The sequence below is a fragment of the Pollicipes pollicipes genome, unplaced genomic scaffold, assembly GCF_011947565.3.
Source record: "Pollicipes pollicipes isolate AB1234 unplaced genomic scaffold, Ppol_2.1 Scaffold_1600;HRSCAF=1878_pilon_pilon_pilon, whole genome shotgun sequence".
Taxonomy (NCBI): Eukaryota; Metazoa; Arthropoda; class Thecostraca; order Pollicipedomorpha; family Pollicipedidae; genus Pollicipes; species Pollicipes pollicipes.
Genome location: NW_023595962.1, coordinates 10,201,781 through 10,219,076, shown reverse-complemented (window position 1 = coordinate 10,219,076; position 17,296 = coordinate 10,201,781). Strand labels below are relative to the sequence as shown.

Sequence of the window (17,296 nt, the reverse complement as noted above, 5' to 3'; positions counted from 1 at the left end):
AAAGTTCAGGATAAGACGAAGAGAGGGGTCAGAGTGCACGGGGTCATAGAGGTCTCAGGGGTAGAGAGGATCAAGGGGGAGAGGGATGCCACAGAGTCAGCGGAGAGTCAGAGTTATAGGGACAGGACTAGACAGGGCCACTACAACGCGGCAGCCGGGGCGGGGAAGTCGGAGGACGCCATGGGCTGGGGAACGCGATGTCGCCAGGTCTAGAGTTGGGCGGGGTGAGCTAGGGGCTTTGCGAGAGAAAGAGAGAGAGAGAGAAAGAGAGAGAGAGAGAAAGAGAGAGAGAGAGAGAAAGAGAGAGAGAGAGAGTGAGAGAGAGAGTGTGTGAGAGAGAGAGAGAGAGAGAGTCGTGCAGATGGCAAAGGACGGACGTGCCGTGCCGTGCCGTGACGCAACGTGACGTGACTTGGCGCTGAGCTGCTCTGTCTCCCGCTGCCGGGCAGGCGCTGAACCTGGCCGACGTGTACGAGTCGCCGCTGTTTGACCGCTCTGTGGACGAGGGCTCGTCGCTGCGCCACCAGTCCGTGCTCTGCCTGCCCATCATCTCGCCCGCCAACCGGACCATCGGGGTCATACAGGTCAGCTCGGGGCAGGACAACCGCATCATCGGGGTCATACAGGTCAGCTCGGGGCAGGGCAACGGCACCATCGGGGTCATACAGGTCAGTTCGGGGCAGGACAACCGCACCATCGGGGTCATACAGGTCAGCTCGGGGCAAGACAACCCGCATCATCGGGGTCATGCAGGTCAGCTCGGGGCAAGACAACCGCACCATCGGAGTCATACAGGCCAGCTCGGGGCAAGACAACTGCACCATCGGGTTTATGCAGGTCAGCTCGGGGCAAGACAACCGCGCCATCGGGGTCATGCAGGTCAGCTCGGGGCAAGACAACCGCACCATCGGGGTCATACAGGTCAGCTCGGGGCAAGACAACCCGCACCATCGGGGTCATACAGGTCACCTCGGGGCAAGACAACCGCACCATCGGGTCATGCAGGTCAGCTCGGGGCAAGACAACCGCACCATCGGGGTCATACAGGTCAGCTCGGGGCAAGACAACCCGCACCATTGGGGTCATACAGGTCACCTCGGGGCAAGACAACCGCACCATCGGGGTCATGCAGGTCAGCTCGGGGCAAGACAACCGCACCATCGGGTCATCAGGTCAGCTCGGGGCAAGACAACCCGCACCATCGGGGTCATATACAGGTCACCGTCGGGCAAGACCCGCACCATCGGGGTCATGCAGGTCAGCTCGGGCAAGACACCGCACCATCGGGGTCATACAGGTCAGCTCGGGGCAAGACAACCCGCACCATCGGGGTCATACAGGTCACCTCGGGGCAAGACAACCGCACCATCGGGGTCATGCAGGTCAGCTCGGGGCAAGACAACCGCACCATCGGGGTCATACAGGCCAGCTCGGGGCAAGACAACCGCACCATCGGGTTCATGCAGGTCAGCTCGGGGCAGGGCAGGGCGGCAGGCCTAGGCTCAGTGGCGCCGTGACTCATGGAACTGGATTTTTTGTATGAAGTTATTTCACGGAGCCGGCAGGGAGCGGGAAAAGACGCAGGTGGGGCCATTGAGAGGTGCCGGGTTTTTCTGTAATCTCCATGGGAATAGCTTCCTTAAGCCGTTTTAGAATGCTAAGTTCCTCTTACCGGTCACGATCCTTCGCTTAATTGCCCCCGCGGTTGATGAGATGTCAGTGACGAAATGAAACCAACTCTGAGTCACGTCCACACTAGGGTCAAGCCTCTAGGAAAGTACGCGCGACATCACGAGCCTAGTGATGTGACATCATTAATGAGTAACGTCACTGGGTCGCAGTGTGACGCGGTCTACAGGCATCGACGTCACCATGCTACCAAAGCAGAGATGTGACCCACTCAGCGGTCTTCCTGATGTGTGTTCCTCTTGTGTGGATAAAGTGAAAGATACGCTTGATGAGTGGTATCTGGTTGTGATCTGTTTTGTGCCTGGTGTTGTAAGCGCTGCGTAAGGGGGACGCCACGTCCACCATCCCTCGAAATGGGAACGCCACATCCGCCATCCCTCGTAACAGGGACGTCACGCCCACCATCCCCCCAAAGGGGTGCCACGTCCACCACCCTCGTAAGGGGACGCCACGTCCACCATTCCTCGTCCGTGGCGACGCGCCCCGTCTTCCCTCTCCGCCGGCGACCGCGCTGTTTGCCCAACCCGGCCGCTCAGCGCCGACGCGTCTCGCATTGTGCCGCCGCCGGTACGCAAACACGGCCTGAGGGCGGTCACCTGTCCACATCATCACTCCGTCCCGCCCACCGCCCACTGAGCAGAGCTGAGTGGCCAGAGTGGCACGGCCGGTCGCCGGCGCCGGCACAATGCGCTGATCAGAGACGCGCCCCCGCAGGCGGCCAGCGCCTGTCTGGTCCGTAAACAGTAAACAGCCCACTACTGCACAGTTGGGGTTTGGGTCGGCGGCGGGATATGGCAGCCCCGGGCCCGGGACGGACGCCCGCTCCTGCACAGCTGGGGCTTGGGTCGGCGGAGGGATATGGCAGCCCCGGGCTCGGGACGGGCGCCCGCTCCTGCACAGCTGGGGTTTGGGTCGGCGGCGGGATATGGCAGCCCCGGGCTCAGGACGGGCGCCCGCTCCTGCACAGCTGGGGTTTGGGTCGGCGGCGGGATATGGCAGCCCCGGGCTCGGGACGGGCGCCCGCTCCTGCACAGCTGGGGTTTGGGTCGGCAGCGGGACGTGGTAGCCCCGGGCTCGGGACGGGCGCCCGCTCCTGCACAGCTGCGGGTCTGGGCCGGCGGCGGGATGTGGTAGCCTCCGCCCCCGAGCCGGCCTGATGCGTACTAGCGCGCCGGCTAGACGGAGCTGTCAGGTCTCTGGCAAGCGCCGCCAAAGGCTGGCGATTATCCGATGGGATCCCGTTTGATCATTTGATTGCGTCATCATAGCGTCTCGTCTTTGAAGCCGTCCTTACTTGCCGTTTGTAAAACGATTTCCCACGATCCACCTGAGAAGCAGCAGCCAGATTGCGCCCAGGTGACGCCATTCTCGCAGTGAGAACGATCTCTTCAGAAACGTCAGACTGAGCCGCTGTAGCCTGCGCCTGCGCGTCCAGCTGGCCTTGGCAGTTAATGACTCCCACAATATTGATGTGTGTACCCGGCGTCGCCCATTCCAGGCAAAATTCGGTGATAGAAACGAGTGATTACCGTGCGTGTGAGGGTCTCTGTAATCTGTATCTGTAATCTCACAATCGCAAGTGCGGGCTTAAAACCTGCTGGGCTTTTAGCAGGTATTGTTGACGGGTTAGAGGGGTTCGCGTGGCTTTTAGACCCCGAAACTATTGAACTATCTTATTTCGAGATCTTAAGAAGCACAGATCTCGCTTATTTCCTTCAGTCGCATGGCATGCAGGCCAAGTGGATTACCGAGCAAGAATTAGACTGTAGGAAAAGAACATTCCTTGACTAAAAAAGCATATCTCATAGTTCATAATTTAGCTGCAGCGGAGTAATAAGCATCATGGCTGTCACTGTCTGCCTGCTTTACATGATGCCGCTTAATCACTGGTTAAACATAATACACCGTCACTTAATGCTTCGGCACACATTTCATGAGACAATGACGATCCATATATTCAAGAGTGACCTTTTGTGTGAGCAAGGGATTGGTTGGCCTCAAGCAATATATCTCTGGTGTGATGAAACCATGACTATGCTATCTGATGTCTTTTCCTTTCTGGCCACTCCTAAATCACTTTGATCGGAGGTGTGCCGAAGTTTTACACATCAGTGCTTTGTCTAGAATGAAAATTAAGGGCGCGGGCCTGAGCAGACTTTTATTTTCATTAAGAATTGATTGATGCTTTCCTACCAGCTTTCATAGCAGCATGGACGGTTGTCCGAATATGATAGCCTTAACGTCAATACATAAGTGATCAGATACAGACGTCCCAGGAAGTGCAGTGTTCGAGTGTATGATACCTCAAACTCTCACGCGTAAGGGCTGGATTTAAATCGGAGCTACACGACGACCCTCGTGGGCGTTAATGTGACGACGTAGTGGTTGGACTTCCCAAAAAGGTCAGCAGCGACATGGTCGAGCTCCTTTTCCTTAAGACCTTATCATCACGCGACAGTAAACTGACAATGAACTTGCGACCGTCTGTAATGCCGCCCTAAATGCACCAGCTTCCGACATGCATGGCATGTTCTGCTGCCGCCAGTAATAGCCCCGCGGACGAACGATGCCAGATCACATGTAGCTACTGGAACACCCGACTGATTCATGTCCAATCAGGCTCGTGGTGCTCAGGACGCCGAATCCAGTGCTGGGTGTTAGCAGCGCACGGATTGGCGAGTTCCGGGAAACGGACGGGGTGTGCAGGACAGGGGACGTGATTGCTTCAAAGCGTGAGAACGAGGCTCACGATTTTGCATACGAATCATTCCGAAAAGCGTCCCGTTGCCTCCTTCCTCCTCCCCCCCCCCCCCTCCCGATCGGAGCTCATTTCCGCGCCCATGGAGAACCCGCTTAGTGTCGGCCGAAGGCAGTACGTGCTACTGTTTGCCTGTCTCGGCGTGAAGGCAAACCAGTTGGCGAAGCGCAATCCCAGAAGGCACGCTGCTATGATCGAGGACTACTCGCTCTGACCGCTGCTAATCTCAGACTGAGCCGACAGCTGCCGTGTCGAGTGTGATCGGTTCCTCATCTGTCAGTGGTGGACAAGCGGCGTTTTTTCACGCCGTCGTCGACGTGGTTGTCCGCGATGCGGAACGACCTGTTGCATTCCACGTGTCGTGAAGTCCCATTTTCGTTTAGCGCACCACTTGACAATGGCTGCTGATCCTCCTCCTGTTTGTAACCGCCGATCCCTCCTCTCCCCAATCCCAGCTGTGGCGTTACACGCACCTGTCGTGGCGTTACTCGCTGAAGTTGTATCGGCGATCGGGCGCCACGTGTCGTCATTGTTGTGTTGTTTTGTCCTCGCTGGCAGTGAGTCAACACCGGCTGCCATACATGCCATATCATCAAAACCAATGCTTAATGTTTCTTTCTCCCCTCGGCAGCTTGTGAACAAATTCGGAGGCATGCCCTTCACGAAGAACGACGAAAACTTCCTAGAGGCGTTCGGCATCTTCTGTGGCATTAGCATCACCAACACGCACATGTGAGTGACGTGAAAGCGGTTAGCAAGCCCTTGCAACGTCATCCACCGCCAGTTGTGTGCCCAGCGTATCACACCGTGTTTCTTTAATTAATGTTGAGCTGTGCATGTCTTTGTGCAGCCCGTCGCCAAATGCAAAAGATTTCATTGCTTCCATAAACGCTCCAACCCCATGACAGCCGGAACCAAACGTGTCCATCCGACCCAGATGTCGGGAGTTTCTCATGGTTAGTCATCCCGCGTGGAAGTAGAGGATTCTCCTGCGTGAGGTATTTCGCTCATGCGTGTCGAATCTCGGCGGTATTTCTGCAGACCGCCACGTTATTGTTGTGCTAAAGCATGCCGCCATCGCGTTCTGTGCATACTCTGGTGGTGAAAATGACCTATGCCACGGCTTTGAGCGTCATTGTTTATGCTTGTCGAGATGAAGGAGACGAAGAATGATGGGGTGAAAGAATGATGTGTCCGCTTGCCTCGCTCTCGCAGGCGCGCCAGCTGCGCGTCGTGTCAATCTGCGTTGGTTCGGGTTCCGGTATCTCAGTCCAAATTGCTGGTGAAGTCGAGAAGTTTTACACAGAGCTGTCTGGGTTATCTCCTGACGTTAAAATCGGCGAGCGTGCTGCGGGACCAGCATAATGCGCTTGCGCGTAGCCCAAGAGAAGCCATGGCTTGACGATGGCGCCACCGCGTGCTGGCGCTACCCCCTTTGGCGGTTTGGTATAGATGGCGCTACTATCGCAGGTACCAGAAGGCCACCACGGCCGTGGCGAAGCAGGAGGTGACGATGGAGGTGCTGAGCTACCATGCCACAGCACCGCTGGAGGAGGCCCAGCGGCTACAGGTGGGACCCCCAGTGGTGGGACTCCCAGTGATGGGACCTCCAGTGGTGGGACCTCCAGTCCAGTGAGGGATGTCTAACATGGACACTGCTCACTGGTGGAACTGCCGACTGCATGGAGATAAATGCTGGTGGGACCCTCGTCTGTGAGATCATCACCTATGGGACCCTAACCGGCAGGGCCCTTTTTGGAGAGCATTCTCTGGTGGAGTCTCTTCTGGTGTGACCCATGATTCTTGCCACCCTTTACACGCGTTTTTACGAGTCATCCGTGCTTGCGGGCTGACGAGAATGTGGGATAGGACAAGCAAAGAACACACTTAATTTTGACATAGTCGGGCACCCTGAAACCTCTCACCTCCAGTTAGCCTTCAGAGCAATATACTGGCTCGCTTTTTGGAGAACATTCTTTGGGGATCATTCTCTGATCATGGTGACTGTGTGAAGCCCGCCCGCACTTGACTATTGTACTCGTTCCTCCCTCAAAGCGGATGAAACAGCGGCGCTAAGAGACCGTTAGAGTCACCTTCCTCAGGCTACGCTTCGACGAGAAACCCGTTCGATCCCCGAGGGTTGGTTCGAGTGACATGATTACCCCCGTCCCGTGTCGCGCCCGTCTGCGACTTAGTGCCGTTGTTGTCTCGGCGCCGCCTCCCGTCTCACCTCTCGCGCCTACGACTCTGGCCGCCGGCTGTAGCCGCCTTGTGTCCTGGGCCTTCCCTGTTGTCCTTGGGCCTCCTCTGCTGTCCTGTGCTCTCAGTTGTTGTCCTGGGGCCTCCCATGCTGTCCTGGCCCTCCCCTACTGTTCTGGAGCCTCCCCTGCTGCCCTGGGAGCTCCCCCGCTGTTTCGGGCCCCCTTTGCTGTGCTGGTGCAACCCATGCCACCCGTCTCCCGTCTCACCATGCGGCCTTCTCCCGTCTCACCTGTGCCACCGCCTGTGCCGGCCAGAAGTCACCGGTCCCTTCGGCGCGCTGCTTCAACCTGGACTCGTTCGCGTTCGACGACGAGCTTCTCACCGACGACGACACGCTTAGGGTGAGCTTCAGTGAGATGGGGTGAGATGCGCTGGTAATTGTGGCTGGGAATATTGTGAGACTGTCTTCACTAAGCCAGGGTGAGCGGGGAAAGGTGATCATACGTGAGCAGTCTGTGAGATGATGATCAGTGATCTATGGAGAACTTTAGAAATAATGTGTGAGTTATATGATCTTTAGTGATCTATGGTAAGCTGTTGAGATCATGAATGAACAATCTGTGAGATAGTATTAAGTGAGCTGTGGGGATCGTGAGTGAGTCACTTTTGCTGTGCTGGGGCCACCCATGCTACTGGGACCTTCCCTGCTGCGGAGAGGTCTCCCTTGCCTTACTGAGTCCGCTGTTGGTGTGCTGAGGTCGCCCGCGCTCTGTTAAGGTCTCTTTCCCGCTGTGTTGAGGCCCCACCCTCTGTTGTTTCAAAGCCCTTTCCCCTGTTGCTTTTAGGCTTCTTCGAGCTGTGCCAAGGCCTCTCCCTGCTGTGTTAAGGCCCACCCTTCTGTGTCAAGGCCTCTCCAGCTGTTAAGACACCGCTGTTTGCCGTACTGAGCCCCTATCCGCGCGCTCCAGGCGTGCATGCGCATGTTCCTGGACTGCGGCCTGCTGGAGCGGTTTCGGATCGACCAGCTGGTCTTCTGCCGGTGGCTGGTGTCCGTCAAGAAGAACTACCGGGCCGTCATCTACCACAACTGGCGGCACGCCTTCAATGTCTGCCAGATGATGTACACCATACTGAAGGTGGGCTGAGACGCGGACCGTTGCTAAGGCCGCTGCTAGACTGAGCATTAAAGCCAATGGGCGGACGTTATATGTAGACTGGGCCAGTGGGATCAGCATCAGGCTCGACGGGCCTATTCTGCTGCTTTGTGTCCCATGACGGGAAAAATGGAGACCGAGAGTCGGGGGTCTTCAGTGAATGAAATAACAGGCCCTCCGTAGCTCTACGAAATTCCACGTTGTGGCTGTGTGTGTTGCACACAAACAGGCACTAAAAAATCGTGTCAAAGACCCCTACACTTCTCCAATTTTTTGACCGGTGCCGCGGTCCCTTGCCTGCTGTCAGCCTGCGTCCAGTGGAGGGTGGGGAGGGGGGGGGGGGGAGCTGACCGGCACCCGACCCGGTGATCCGTGCCGTGCCCCTCTCATCCCGTTCGGCGGACACCGCGGCCGGACTGGGAGCAGGGCTTCTCGATGCCGCTGGCTGATGTTTCAAAGCGCTCGGGCTGCCGTGGCGTCCCGCGATCCGCCTCGGCCGGTGACTGGGGTCGGGGAAGCCCTAGACCAATGCGGCGGGCCAAGATCAAGAGTGTGCGGAAACACACGGAGGGGGGATGATCGGCGCGCGTCCGAGACGCGTCCGTGGGAAGCGCCACGCTGCCGTCAGAGGGGACATTTTTCTATCCGTCTTTCGAGGGAAGAATTCCCGCAGCCAATCAAGCGTGCCACCCTGTCAAGCGGGTTAGAGTTCCAGCAAGCGCCCAGCCCAATCGCGCTAATCGAACTCGAATTGATCCCCGTGGAAGCGCTGTATCAACCGCAAAGCTTTTCGAAATAGCTGTTTCCTGGCGAAATTGCTCACTTTTCTCCCGTCTCCGGCTGTCCCCTCCTGGAGGGGGGGGGGGGGGGGGGGGAGGGGGGCTTGGTCGGGGGATTCTCCTCACGGATGTCGGAGAATCCTTTCGATTGCCTGTGGGGTCAACACCGAGTAATTAGTGCCAACGACTCGCAGATGGCGAGTTATTGTTGCTGCACTCCTTTGTAACGTCCTGCCTACTGGAGCGCTTGAATGTCGTCTAGGTGATAATGTGTAGTTACGCCGGCGCTAATTTGGGGTGGAGATGATAATAATGCGAAGTGACGCCGGTTATAATGCGTGACGACGCCGGCGATTTTACGCAAGGATTATTACCCTATGATGTAGTCACGCTGGTGAAAAAGCGTGACGAAGCCATTGATATGATGTGGTGACGCTGGTGATATAATGTGGTGACTCGACTCCTCCGGCGGCCGGCAGAAGGCGCAGTGGTGGGGCCGGCTGGGTGACCTGGAGTGCCTTGGTCTGCTAATGGCCTGCCTGTGTCACGACCTGGACCACCGCGGCACCAACAACTCATTCCAAGCCAAGTGAGTGGTGTGACGGCACCAGCACCACACGGCCGCCGTGCGACAGCTCCGAAGAGAGGAGAGAGAGAGAGAGAGAGAGAGAGAGAGAGAGAGAGAGAGAGAGAGAGAGAGAGAGAGAGAGAGAGAGAGAGAGAGAGAGAGAGAGAGAGAGAGAGAGAGAGAGAGAGAGAGAGGAGAGAGAGAGAGAGAGAGAGAGAGAGAGAGAGCTGGCGGGGGAGGGGAGAGGGCGCGCGCACTACACTGTTCCATCACTCCATCGTAAAAATCTACGGACACAACTGAGAAGGCCGCTTGCCTACATTTTTCCATACTTACCAAAAATAACTGCAAATCCACATATGAAAAGGCCACCTGTATGCTATTCATACTGCAGCTTATTAATCTTGTCCTAAAACTGCTGTTAAATGCAAACATTTGTATGGGAAGCATGTCAACCAGTGATACGCATCCTTATCAGTCCATCTTACACGTTCAGTAATAAATTGCTGTGAATACCATTTAAGAAGCTGCTGTATTTCAAAGCGTGTTATGCGTGCGGAGCGCGTGCGACCCCTAGGCCACCGCTCCTGTTCGTGTGTCGATATCAGGCTCGTAGCGCCGTGTGTGACCGTGTCCGTGGTGCGGCAGGGTGTCATCCCCTCTGGCGCAGCTCTACGGCACGTCCACCATGGAGAGACACCACTTCGACCGCTGCGTCATGATACTGAACACGCAGGTGAGCGAGCGGGTCTCCACCAGAACCCTGCCGCGGATTAGAAGAACGCTGTGCTCATGCATGCGTTCTGTGTGTTCCATGCGATTTAAAGCTAATTTTGCCAATGTTCATTTATCGGTCATACGCGTGGAGGGCGGGATGTGGGGCCGTGCGAGCAGTTTCATGAGCGTTATTTGCCCCCCCCCCCCCCCTAACAGTTGACGTCTAGTCGTGTGCAGCAATACAACGCATTAATTTTCGCTCCGCTCAAATCCGTTATCACAGCGGTCGGCAAATGGTCCTTTCGGCTTCCTGCGCGGGCAGTGGCAGCCGACCGTGTGCCAGTGCGGAGCTGCGGGTCCTCCCTCGGCGGTCCGTGGCCGTGCCTGACGGCGCTGGGTGTCCTCTCGTTGGCAGGGGGTGCAGATCCTCAACAACCTCCGGCCAGAGGAGTACTCCCGGCTCGTGAAGGTGGTGGAGTCGGCCATCCTGTCCACAGACCTGGCCATCTATTTCAAGTGAGCCGCCTCCTCATGACTTGGCGTCTCTGAACATGGGGCTGTTTACAATTCCCATGCGCACGTCACAATCCTGTCACGTCTCAATCACGTCCATGCCACAATCATAACACAATCACGTCACATAACAATCACGTCCACGTTACAATCACGTCCACTCACAATCACGTCCACTCACAATCACGTCCACTCACAATCACGTCCACTCACAATCACGTCTACTTCACAGTTATGTCCACGTCACAATCCTCTGAGCGGAACCCACACCCAACCGGTCAGAGCATTTTGTTGCAAGTTTATCGTGATCTGCTGTTGGTTCTAAAGAGCTCTTTATTTGATCTGACCGCGGTCTTCCTGAACCCCATTTCTTCCCCAATGCCTCCCCTGGCTCAGGGTGTGCCGACATGCCTTTCTCCTACGTATTTTCTCCTGCAGATGAAATGCCGTCAGCCAGTCGGTGATCTGAGTTAATAATATGTCGCTCACGCTTGTGACTATCAGCCGTAAAACCAATGACACAGGGCTCACGGTGCTCTTGCTTGGCAGCCAAATCCGTTTTGGATCAGCTTAAAACCATTGTTGTGCACATTAAAGAGCATGTGCCACCATGCTGAGTGTTACCAGACTATCCCAAATAATACCTGTGTCCTTGAGTGACCTTGTGAGCTGCGTATCTTGACGCTCCTGCTCAAACGCTCCGACCAATCACAATAGCCGAATAAGTCTCAGGACTCTGGGGCTGCTCTCACGCCCATGACGGCAGGTTGTTGCAAATCTGGCGTGGTCGCAAAGCTTAAACGCAGACAAGAGGACTTTTTGAGGGCAGTGCGCCTGCATCCACTGCGTGCCGTCCGTTACGGACCGGGGTCTCCGCCGCTAAATTGTAGCCGGTCTGTGCGAACAGCGCAGACGGCATATTGTGCTGGCGCTGCGCTGCTGCACAGCGGCGGTTCTGCTGCGCGGTGGTGCTGCTGCGCGGCGGAGCTGCGCGGCGGTGCTGCGCGGCGGTGCTGCTGCTCGGCGGTGCTGCTGCGCGGTGCTGCTGCGCGGTGCTGCTGCGCGGCGGTGCTGCGCGGCGGTGCTGCTGCGCGGCGGAGCTGCGCGGTGGTGCTGCTGCGTGGCGTAGCTGCTGCACGGCAGCACGAGATGCCTGACAACCGCTCACTGGTTACGCGACAGGTCAGCGTTAGGTGGGGATATGGCAGTGCGCGCCGGGTAACAAGAAATTTCAGACAATTTTTATAGAGTTCACTCGCCACTGGAACACATGCTGGGATAGAACCCACTTCCCCAGGTAGGGGGAATGCTTAATTACGTCTGCTTTTCAGCTCCGATCAATTTCACTGATTTGCTGTAATTTGCGTAAATGTAAGATGCAGAATGACGTTCGGTTCCAAAAATATTACTAGTTTTAGAGCAACAAAGGGTTGTCCCATTGGTATTAGACACGCATGCTTTTGACAATTACATTGAACTACGCTCAGATTTTTAGTTCACCGAACTTCCTCATTCGGAACAGGGGGATAAGCAGCGTGCACACCCCCATGACTCCCGGGCGACAAGTGACTCGATCACCGCCGTTTTCCCCTAACGCAGCAGCGGGCGTGGCAGGCCGTGCGGCCAGTAACCATGGCAACAGAACATGGCGCCCCAAATGCAACCGCTTCTTCCACAGTTTATATACAGCGACATGCCACTTTTCCAGCGAAAGACGTGTTGACTTCTCCAGACGCGCGGCCTAATTTTTTTGCTGAGCTTTGGCCGCCAGCCCGGGACGCCGCCGTTCGATGGCATTAGCTTGCGGCGGTAGGATACGACACTGGCTGAAATGGCCCATAATCGTGACGAGTGTGCGCCGCCGTGTATCTCGCCATAGATTGCAATATCTGGGACGCAATAAAGCCCCAGGCGATGAGCAAGCCAGCATATGCAGTTTGATGCTCGGGTTCAGATAACAATCTCGGTATGAGAATGCGGTTTTCGGAAAAACAATGCGGCAGTTCAGTTGTTGTATGAAACAATCTTTCGATCGTTACGCTACTGCATACTTTGCAGACATTCTTTTCTAATGTATTGTATCACAAGCAAGTGTTTTTGCTCATGATGTTTAACCGCAGAAAAATAAACGCATGACCTTGCGCAGGAACTGAGCAAAAGCAAAGTCCATGAAAGTGGTACGACCTCTGTTTATGCTGTTTTTCTGCCGGCGCTGGGTGTCTGAGTGGTGGGCTTGTTTACGTCATCACGCGTAATAATTTGTCGACGCAGGCCCAGGGCCAGCTGGCGCCATCAACACGAGCAGTGTGGCGCATTCTGACCCAGATTCCTTATGGTTTCGCCGCTCCAGCCGCTTCTCGTCGGCTCTGGCTTTTGACTCCCTTCTGCGTGTTGTCGAGTATGGCTTGTGACTTTCGTCTGCGTGTCATCAGCTCTGCCCTCTGGCTGTCGTCTGCGTGTCGTCGGCTTTGACTCCTGATTTCTGGCGGCCTGTCGTCGGCTCTGGCTTCTGGCTGTCGTCTGCGTGTCGTCGACTCTGGCTTGTGGCTGTTGCTGACGTGGCGTCGGCTCTGGCTTGTGTTTGCCGCCCTCCGGTCGTCGACTGCGGCTTTTGGATGCCTGGCCTGGCCGTGACGCGCCGCGGGGACGCGTGATGGACAGACATGACGTCATGATAGTCTGATGGGAGGAAGATGACGCCAGAAATGCGCCGTCAGTAATGCGAACAGGGGTTGGATGATGGTGGGGTGGGGGTGAGTGAGGGGGGGGGGGGATACGAGACTGTGAACAAGACACCAGCTTATTGCACACACCAAGACCGATATCGGGTGACGAAATCCATCCAGGTTATAAGTTGGCACGACTTCGCAGTGATTCCGGATCTGCTAGGCAGGCGATCGCTGGATTCTCGAGCTCGTAATGGACACGTTAACCGATGGCATATGTTGCCAGTTATCTCACGGCAAATCAAATAATGACCTGCATTTTCCGATCGTGATTTGCTCTATTAGTCACTTGTCACTATTAATCGCTTGCAGTAAATCGTAGGAGCCGTTCGATAATACTTCACTTCGTGGAATGATTTTGAACATCCACTGATATGTAGGAAGCGTCGTCAAGTCTTGAGAAGTACAGGTTGATAGTACATTGTTTGGGTTTTGGGTCAGCGCGCAGCGCATGGTCGCGGTCCTGGCCGCCGGGCTGCGGCATGCCTCCACTCGTTTCCCTCTGCTCAGCGTCCTGTCTCCTTCCCCCTCTCCCCCCCCCCCCCCACACACACACAATACGCGGTCGTGCCGCCACCCCACGCTACTTTGCCGTAATCCGCGTGCTTTGCGATTTGCCTGACGGTGTATATGTACATTCCCAGGCGGAATGCACCACCCGCTGTTCGCGTTCTGAGTCTTGTAGCCAGGTCTGCCAGTGCCTCCGTACTCCTGGATGAACGCCACGCCTTGCACTCATCCACAGTGCTGTATGTGCCGTCCTCTGACAGTGGCCATCCACAGTGCTGTGTGTGCCGTCCTCTGACAGTGGTCATCCACAGTGCTGTGTGTGCCGTCCTCTGACCGTGGTCATCCACAGTGCTGTGTGTGCCGTCCTCTGACAGTAGCCATCCATAATGCCGTGTGCACTGTCGAGGACTGTGGCCATCGACAGCGCTGTACGTGCCGTCCTCTGATCGCGCCCGTCTCCAGTGCTGTGTGCTCTGTTAAGGACCGTGGCTACCCACAGTGCTGTGTGGGCCGTCCTCTAACCCTGGCCCGGCTGTGTGTCTCGGCAGGAAGCGCGGCCGGTTTTTCCAGCTGCTGGAGACGGGCGCGTTCGACTGGCAGCAGGAGAGCTGCCGGGACCTGCTGCGGGGCATGCTGATGACCGCCTGCGACGTGGCCGCCATCGCCAAGCCATGGCCGATCCAGCGCCGGGTAAGAGCCGGCGGCCGGAGGGACGGGCGCCCGCCGCTGCGGGGGTGGTGCCGAATGGAGCGGGGCAGCGCACTAGCATCTGTGCCACAGTGGTACTGGATCGCCACGTGGCCGCTCGTAGACGTCCGCTTAGGGTCCCGCTTGCAGCTGTTAACTCGGGGAGTTAAAGTCTGCTGCAATCACGGGGGCTGAAGGGCGGGATGGTGCAACATTGAACTGTTATTGAGTTAATGTTAGTCGATTTATGGAACGTAGATACGGGGGGCTTACAAATTGTGTTTAAGTTCGAATACGTCAGTCCAAAACTACGACAACGGTCGTGAACTTCAGCTAATTATGTCGGAACTAAATGCGACAGTATCGCATTGGATGGAAAGCGGGCGATTGAAGAAGAGAAAGGTTTGATCGCTCTGTATTGCCGTAGATCCCAATGCAAAGCTAATTCGTAGAACGTGGTACCTGTTCAGGTGATTCATAAAGTAAAAGCCGTGATGCAAATTGAGAAACATTTCAAACGAGGACAGCCGACTGCGGGAAACTGGGTGGTCATTGTTGATCACCAAAGAGGTCAGCTCGTCACCCTGTACTGCCCAAGCTAGACATCATGCTGTGTTGTTTCTCCAGCAAAACGTAGTCCTCACGAGGTTCACTTCCTTTCCCAGGTCGCAAAACTGGTCGCTAGCGAGTTCTTCGAGCAGGGCGACATCGAGAAGAACCAGCTGCACATCAAGCCAATGGTGAGGCTATGACTTTGAAGACCAAAAGCGTCGCACTGGATAAGCGCCCCTATAAACTCATTGGGTGGCTGCTCCAGCGACCAGTGCCCATCTGTGTCCTCAGAAAGCGTTGACCATTGATTTCAAGGAAGAAAAATTGTGTTCTTTCCACGACAGTTGTGTCGTTTTTCCACCCCCGTGTGTTCAGCCAGAGCTGCCGAATTTCGGTTATGGAATGTGTCGGAACAGTTCAGATATGCTGTGTAACCTTGCTAACCGTACACAATTGATGTATATATATATATATATATATATATATATATATATATATATATATATATATATACATGGCTCAGCATACATGCCCGACATTACGACCGGACTATGCTAACCTGAACGTACCTTCATGCACACGCATACGTACGGTAACGAACGTGCCCGCACAGTTACGCGTCCACGCATTACTTCCGCCGCGCTGGTGGCGTCATGTGTATGCCTCGGTGGTCGTTACAGGAGATGATGGACCGGGAGAAGAAGGATCGGCTGCCTGATATGCAGGTCGATTTCATCGACTCCATCTGTATGCCCGTTTATAAGGTGAGTTAAGGTTTCATCTCAATGACCGTTTATTTGGTGTGGCAGATGAAGACGATGTTTTTAGAGATTTTCCAACAGGCTTTGTTGGATCACAGAGCTGCGTTTCAGTGATGTCGATTCGATTAGTCTTGGAGTGCGTTAATTGCTGGGTAGGTGTTGTCAGATGATGTTTGACGTCGGCCATGTCTTGATGTGATCCGAATCATGACCTGACGCTTCTATCAAAAAGCAAATGCCGTCGCGGCCATCTCTATCCGTTGATTTCAAATCACCCACGGTCGTAGCTGACTAGAACTTATCAATATATTTAAGCATTATATATATATATATATATATATATATATATATATATATATATATATATATATATATATATATTTATACATGTATACCTCCTTACATAGGCATACTTTTTCAAATATATACACATGTGCAAATACTGATATATATATATATATATATATATATATATATATATATATATATATATATATATATATATATATATATAAGGAAAAGTATGCACCAGCATTTTCTGTCATAGCCATCCGGTTGCAAGTAATTTGTGCATGTGACTAATGACGAATCATACGACCCAGTACCGTCAGCGACGGTATTTTGTTACATGAACGGCCTCTGGACGCGGCAGCAGCTCCCCCTCCCTCCTCCGACAGGCCGTCAGCCATGCTCAGTACCCTTCTCCGGCGTTACAGGCGGTGGCAAGCCTCAGTCCGGCGCTGGAGCCGCTCGTGGACGCCGTCGAGCACAACCGGCGTCAGTGGGAGCAGCTCTCGCGGACACCCTCACCGCCGCGGCAGCGCACCCAGTGATGTGCCTGCCCCCCGTGGGCGTCACTCGCCCGCTGTGACGTCCTGCGGCGCGCGCGGCGCAGGAGCGACAGACGGTGCGCGCTGTCGCCGCGAACAGCCATTTTTTGTACAAAACTTTTGTACAAAGCTCTCGGTGCCACCCGGTGTGCCTGGCGCCCGCCCCAGCACGTGTCCACGAGCCTGGCGAAGACGGCGCGTGGACCGTGGCGGCGTGACTCGGTGCCACATGCGGGGCCGCAGCGCGAGCGTGCGATTCTTGTTTAATTGAACACCAAATGTGAACTCGTGGTGAGAAGGCCGTGGCGTTACCCGACGCCTTGCGCGCTGTCTGATCGTATCACTCATATGCGCCTCAAGGATTGCTGCGCATGCGCACCTCTCACTCGATGCCAGACTTCTGGTGCCTCGGGCGCCATTGCCGCCGCTGACCTTTGACCTGAGGCGTCCCATGGCGGCTACTGGTGCGCTTCAAAGTGGTGCCGCCACGTGTCCAGCTCGCGGCCTGTGTCAAGCTGCCTGCGGCCATCCCGCGTCGGCGTGTGAAGCGGTCCAGTGAAGTAGGGCCGCATCTATTTTCCAGATGTGCCGTGCGATATTTGTGAGGCCGTCTATTATTACATGGGTGCTTTATCCTTTTGGCCGTGTGAGTTTCGACGCCCTAAATGGATGTGGGCCTGATAACGCTGAGCGATCGGGCGCGACGCTCCAAGCAATTCCTCTGCGACAGCCGTCTCCAGTTGACATCAATACCTGACCTTCAGAAGACGCTGCCAATTCCACAAGAGGTGCAAAGCCAACTGCATCTTCTCTTCACTCTCCATGAATGCCAAGCAGTCCTAATTTGTGG

At 55.4% G+C, this 17,296-nt stretch overlaps 1 protein-coding gene across 2 annotated transcripts in view; it reads left to right on the top strand.

Moving 5' to 3' along the window:
- The window catches only part of Pde11 (Phosphodiesterase 11), a 61,202-nt gene extending 44,115 nt beyond the window's left edge, over positions 1–17,087 (top strand). Inside the window, exons 11-22 of one of the 2 annotated variants that reach the window (XM_037223362.1) lie at positions 450–584; positions 5,079–5,179; positions 5,918–6,017; positions 6,967–7,050; positions 7,618–7,785; positions 9,062–9,171; positions 9,799–9,886; positions 10,283–10,383; positions 14,165–14,306; positions 14,969–15,043; positions 15,536–15,619; positions 16,333–17,087. In XM_037223362.1, coding sequence (XP_037079257.1) covers positions 450–584; positions 5,079–5,179; positions 5,918–6,017; positions 6,967–7,050; positions 7,618–7,785; positions 9,062–9,171; positions 9,799–9,886; positions 10,283–10,383; positions 14,165–14,306; positions 14,969–15,043; positions 15,536–15,619; positions 16,333–16,449 — 1,305 coding nt within the window. In that variant the 3' untranslated portion in view covers positions 16,450–17,087. Of the gene's footprint in view, positions 1–449; positions 585–5,078; positions 5,180–5,917; positions 6,018–6,963; positions 7,051–7,617; positions 7,786–9,061; positions 9,172–9,798; positions 9,887–10,282; positions 10,384–14,164; positions 14,307–14,968; positions 15,044–15,535; positions 15,620–16,332 lie in introns of both variants that reach the window. The other variant, XM_037223295.1, reaches the window with a different exon arrangement.
- Positions 17,088–17,296: the final 209 nt, after the last annotated feature.